We start from the raw sequence: 6,277 nt of genomic DNA, 5'->3' as shown, positions 1-6,277 counted from the left end.
TCCTAGATTTGTTATTACTCACAACCCCCTGTTCTTCTTCGGGCACCTCCACTGTACTAAGTCTTGGCATTGCACACCTTCAGGATGGGAAGTGGTGTGCATAGGAGCACACTGCGACCTGACGCTGTGCAACATCAGGTCACAGTGTAGTGCGTACGCAGTGCTGCACAAAGAGCAGAGGCGCACGCAGGAGGAGAAGAGGGGTGATTATTTCTTTTTTAGTTACTGTAAAAATTTGCTGTGGGGCCCAGTCAGTTATAGTTACGCCACTGCTACAGACATATCAGGGGTTGATTGACATTGACATGCAATATAATGGAATAACATCCAGTTAGCCAGCGTCCTCTGTTCCATCTTAGAAACACATAGGTTTTTATTATTCTAAAATATAATTTTGGACATTTAAAAGTGCAACAGTTAACGCATCTGTGGAGTACATCACAGTCAAAACACATATAACAAAGGCAGTGATACAGCTTAACATAATTGTTTTGGCAGTATTTAAGGACTATATTGTAATAAAATATACAAATTGATGTATAACATCATATTAGCTTACGTCCTTCATAACAAAGTAGGACTTTTTTTTTTACATAAAACTCATTGAAAAGCATTTATTCCTGTTTCCTGGAGAATATGGGATTGTAACATGATAACAATATATGGCAGTATTTCTGCTCCCATTACTACAACAAATAATGTTATAATATCTGGTGGAATGTATAGTGAAGTCACAACCCAAACACCGATAAACACAAGTACATTTGGTCCTTTTCATTGGTTCCTTGAACCATTTTCCAGTTTACATTGTATATCAGCTGGATTGTGTTAAAACAACCTAGATTCATATGTGGTTAATGGTTAGAAAAAAACAATGTTAGTCCGGGTTCACATCACCTTTTATTTTTCCATTCTTCTGATCCATCAGAAAAACAGAAAAATAAATATAAAACGGATCCTGTATTTTAAGCATCCGTTATGCTCATTTATTCACTTTTGGCCCCCATTTTAGCCATTAATGTCTGAAATCTGTTATTTTCGATGGAATAAAAATGCCTGCAAAAACAAGTTCAGCCTTTATTTATTTTTCTGTTCTTCTGATGGATCAGAAGAACTGAAAATTAAACGGTGATGTGAATGGACCCAACCTAATAGGTACAAAAACTGCAATCAATTGTATATGACATTCCCATGTGTGCAAGGTGTCTAACACTGTTCCTCTCTAGGAAAATTTAAAGGTAGCAAAAAATATTTTTCAGATCCAGCAAAAACGTCTGTATTCCAGCATCATATGGCCCTGAAATTCTGATAATCCAAGACAGAACTGCAAATCAATCTGGAATGTCACACGACCAAAAGAAATAGGAATAAGGTAACTGAGATTCCTCCAATGATAGAGGTTTATTTGATGTCATTGTTGCATTACGACCTGCCTTATTGGAGGGTCTTACCTTACTACATGCAAATTCATCCACTGTTAACTGGTCAGATCCATTAATAGTAAGGTTTTAAAGAAGATCTCTCTGCAGGATTTTCTACCAAGGCCATAAGAAGTATAAATCCTTTCTTTAAATTTCTAATTTCTTTCGAATCCACTTCTGGCTTTGGCTGAAAACCCTGCAGCCAGATCTGCTTCAAAACCTTTTCCAAAAGCCACCGTGTGGCTGTACCCTAAAGGGATTTTAGTGGACCTTGTTTTTAGTATGTTTTGGGAACTGTAGAAATTACTGATAGCAATAATTCATGAGATGAGTTTGTCCTTCTGCATTTTCACGAACTGAAATAAATTTGCTAAAATGTTCTCGCACTTTGAACCACACATTTAAAATTCTGGATATTTTTCTGGCTCCATGCACCATGGTAAATTATTGACCCATGTTTTTTTTAAGGGTCAGGCTTTTTCTTTTACTCTGGAACCAAATTTTCCATAGTTACTGAATTTTTCTAAGCCAAGACTACAAAGGTTGAATTTGATGTAGACTTCCAACCTATTGAGCTATATAACAGCAGCTATTCCGGAGTATTTCTATACCAGTTTGTTTTATAGATTGTACTAGGGCTGATGGAGATGAATCCAGTTCTCCTTATAAAATTACACACATCTATGTAGTTAAAAGTTTAAAAATACTATGCTAGAACAAGTCACAATCTATTTTAGCTCTGTCTTTTCTACGGAGGCTCTAGTGGTCAATTGTTTTCTCCTAAATCAAAAGTCAGTTCTGTTATATATTATTCTGCTTAAACCGTTATTTAATATGTAAGAAGTACCCTATTAATGCACAGAAAAATACCCCCGGCTTCCTGTTAGTTAAGGTAGTCCTTAAAGTCAGTCGGATTAAAAATAATAGTTCCCATGATTTAAAAAAAATCATTTAGTGTTAATAGTGTTATTTGTGTTACTTTGCACAAAACAACATTTAGGATGGTGTCTATAGAGATGAGGTATAGACAACCCCAACCTTTCGGTTTACATTTGCAACCTTGAAGAGATGCAAATATTCTGAGATGTCTTAAGTCTCTTTAAGTGGTTTGAAAAAGTCTTTGCCAATGTTAGAACAGCAGCTCCTGGTACAAAATATAGCACATAGAAGTCTCGAGTGGTCTAGTTAGTCCCAATGATACATCCATTTCTTCATTATTTACATAAATACATTGGTGAAATTCAGCTGCAGGTTGATGTCTGTTGGAATAAAGAATGCCCTTGAAGTACAAAGCCACTGTTTTCATGTCCGTCCACAAATGTAAAAAAAATATATATATAGGAAAAATATACTGAGATGCTAAGATGTACCGTTGATAAAATGCATTGGGAAGAGTTTGAATTACGGCCTCCGAAACAGGCAATAGTTCCTAAACGGTACCTGTGACATTGGTGTGTGGATGGCAAGGCAAATTGCTCGGTCTCATGTTGTCCATTGCAACAAAGTGGTTTTTCTGAGTAAAAAAATAGAATCCCTGGACTTCACAGCCTTTCCTGTATCATTTCATGATGTGGTTAGTAAAATGAATTCCGAGACTTTTATCTTAAAGGAAACTGTCTTCAACTAGATCTGATGAATCTATACCAATGTCATCCATCATCTCAATGTCTTCAATGGTCTCGTCCTCTCTCTTGACAAATGTGGAGCTGCTAGATCCTGTTTCAATTGCACTTTCATCAGATGTTTGGGAGCTAGAAATAAAAAATGAATGTATTAATATGTTATAAAATGTATCCACAAACAGCATTCACAGCTGAAGCCAGTCATTTCCTGCAGCAGGATATATGACCATGCCTATTATGCACTGGAAGAAAACATGTCGGGAACGAGAAGATGGACACGCCGGAGCTATCGCCGAGGACCGGAGCAGCAGGGGAGTAGGTAACTTTGAGTCTTCTGCTTACTGAGGAAGGTTGTGGTTATTAGGTAAAAACTACTTATTCCCAGACAGCTCCTTTAAGATGTGCCAGACAATTGGTGCCTACAGGTTCCTGACCTGTATATTCAGTACTGTTAGTACATTTTTCAGATGAAATATATTCTGATATGTTGGACAAAGTGAGGTGCTCTGATTTCTAGCACTGAAGATAATTAGCAAGTGTCGTTTATGTTACTTGCTATTTAGCTTTTCATATCAAGTAATGCCCCACTGTTGTATATTATTCACATCACTATTAAGGCTATAACTTTATTTGTGTTGTGAGATATAGTATTAGTGACTTAATTATAACTATAGATTTCAATGTTGACTCGTATTGACCTATTGACATCACTAAAGCTAAATTGTCTCACCAGGTTCCAAGTTCACATCGTACATGGATGTATGATTCTATGAAATGGTATGTGTGTATTCCATCCATAACTATGAATAATAGGTAAATTACCTGTGCCTGTTTCTCTTGCCGGATTCATCCTCTGACACTGGGTCAATGTCTGGTAGGGGAATAATGTAGCCGCTGTCAGCACTAAGTCTCTGCTCATCAAAGCCGCTTTCTCTGTCCTTCATTTTGTGCTCATTCTTGTAGGTCACTCCGATGTACGAATTGTCACTATCACTTCTCATACGAGTGACGGCAGGATGGTCACTTTTTAAGAAGTCATGAAGAACTTTCTCATAACACTGAAAAAGTGGAAAAATCACAGTTCTCGTTATATGTACATCCATATCAACCAGAACTTTCAATCTATACAGAATCAACTTCTAACACAAAATGTCAACTCACACCATATACAGAATCAACTTCTAACATTAAACATCAAGTCACTCCACCATTAAAGGGGTTTTCTGGGACTTAGATATTGAAGGCCTGAACGTCAGATCTGTAAGGGTCCGATACAAGGCATCCCCACTCATCAGCTGTTTCGATCAGCCACCAGTGCTAGAAACGAAACCAGAATCACCAAGTTCCGTGCACTGTGAAATGCCTGTTCTAGGATATTGCAGCTCACTATGGGAACTGAGATTCAGTATGCAGGCACTGGAAACTACACAATGGATGGAGCCTTCTGACCACGGTACAGTTTCTAGTGCCAGTGTGTGGTCATGGCCTGAGACAGCTGATTGGTGGGGGTGCCAGGTATATCTCCTACTTCTTCCTATCAATAATTACATAGTCTAGAACAGAGAAGTCACTTTTAATTGGTAAGTTCCATAGTTTTCAACAGTGACCAAACAATCTAATGTAATTGAGTGCAAACATATAACAAAAGCTTTTTATTTTTCAGGATGAAAAAGTTGATTTGTTCTGTTGTCTTTCATTTGCCTAAGAATTTTATTGTCTTTTCTCTTGAGGGTTTCTAGAAGTGTCCAGCTGCCAAAACACCCCCATTCGAAGTAACATATACATTACAGGCTACATCTAATACATGGTCAGGATATTGCAGAAAGGCTGATGTCATATAAGCCTTAGCTTGATGCAAGAATCAAGCATAATATTTTCAGGCCAAATATGATCACTTATGGCCACAATATTTCCACTGTTTATGGTCCAAAGAAGCTGGGTATTCCTAATTTGGTTCATTTTTCTAGTACTGGGTTTCTCTTTTTTGCAGAATAATATACACCACAAGCATCGTACTATCCTTATCCATAAGAAATACGATGCAGAATTATACAACCCCCCGCCCCCATAGCTGGTAATATATATTTAACTTATATAAAAATGTTATCTATAGGATGTAGATATTGGAGAGAGATAGATAGATAGATAGATAGATAGATAGATAGATAGGTGGATTGGAATTTTCCCATGTTATATTCCAAGGCTTGTTAAAAAATCTGATTTTGACTCATAGGGAGCTACTTCCACAAGGTAGCACTAGTGAGATGGTTCCCTTTCCTTGGGAGATAGCTATTTGCATATAGGATATAAAAATACCTTTTTGTATTCCCCAGGAAGGAGACTTTCGACTATTTCACTCAAATGATAGAATGAGGGTCTCTTTTCTGGCTCACTGTTCCAACACTTCACCATAATGTCATATCTACAGAAACAGATTAACAACATAGTAGAATGTAATAGTCATCATAAAGACCATGAGTTATCAGCCTGGTATCCAGTAGAAGTCAGTGTACTTACACTTCATGAGTAGCATGGTCAGGTTTTGCCATTCTGTAGCCACTTTTTATTTTGTTATAGAATGTAGAGTCGACCACCATTCCCGGGTAAGGTGTCCCACCTACAAATACAATACATTATTAAGATGTATGCTCTTCTGCCAATATATGACCAGTTTAAGCTGTATTTAAAAATGCTACACTTAAGAAAGGCAGCATGATAAGAAATACACATAATGTTCTTTTTAAAGAATTTATTTTAGGTGGAAAACACATAGGACAATTTGGCTTCTCACATGGGTTGCTTTGGATAAATCTACCTCAACAAGGCAATTTTTTACCATCATAATTTACTTACCGAGGGAGAATATTTCCCAAAGCAGGATACCGAATGACCACACATCACTTAGCGTTGTGTAGAGATTATCAAAGATACTTTCTGGTGCCATCCACTTGACCGGGAGGAAAGTCTGTGCAGGAGAAGACATCAAAAACTTAATGTCACCCACAGAACTTCAACTGTTTTCCACACAATAATTTCAGTTTTATGACTAGATCCAGTAAACTTTTGGGAGTGGTTCTATAGGAGCGTCACCATGTAGTGAATGATTTAGGGGTTGAAGATGAATGACATGTAATTTACTGTACTTTGAACTACATGTACACTAGTCATTTCTATTCTAAACTGAAATGTGGTCATAGTAATTATATTGTTCCATCTATATTACATTGTAAATGA

At 37.1% G+C, this 6,277-nt stretch overlaps 1 protein-coding gene across 4 annotated transcripts in view; it reads right to left on the bottom strand.

The window, feature by feature from the left end:
- Window positions 1–343: 343 nt before the first annotated feature.
- PDGFRA (platelet derived growth factor receptor alpha) overlaps window positions 344–6,277 on the bottom strand; it is a 29,399-nt gene continuing 23,465 nt past the window's right edge. For all 4 annotated transcript variants that reach the window (XM_044299175.1, XM_044299161.1, XM_044299168.1 and 1 more), the window contains 5 exons: window positions 5,897–6,008; window positions 5,561–5,660; window positions 5,360–5,465; window positions 3,866–4,101; window positions 344–3,172 (listed from right to left, as the gene is read on the bottom strand). In XM_044299175.1, coding sequence (XP_044155110.1) covers window positions 3,025–3,172; window positions 3,866–4,101; window positions 5,360–5,465; window positions 5,561–5,660; window positions 5,897–6,008 — 702 coding nt within the window. In that variant the 3' untranslated portion in view covers window positions 344–3,024. The remainder of the gene's footprint in view (window positions 3,173–3,865; window positions 4,102–5,359; window positions 5,466–5,560; window positions 5,661–5,896; window positions 6,009–6,277) is intronic.

Source organism: Bufo gargarizans, chromosome 1, assembly GCF_014858855.1.
Source record: "Bufo gargarizans isolate SCDJY-AF-19 chromosome 1, ASM1485885v1, whole genome shotgun sequence".
Taxonomy (NCBI): domain Eukaryota; kingdom Metazoa; phylum Chordata; class Amphibia; order Anura; family Bufonidae; genus Bufo; species Bufo gargarizans.
The sequence above is the reverse complement of the archived record's forward strand: the minus strand, read 5'-3'. Positions and strand labels throughout refer to the sequence as shown.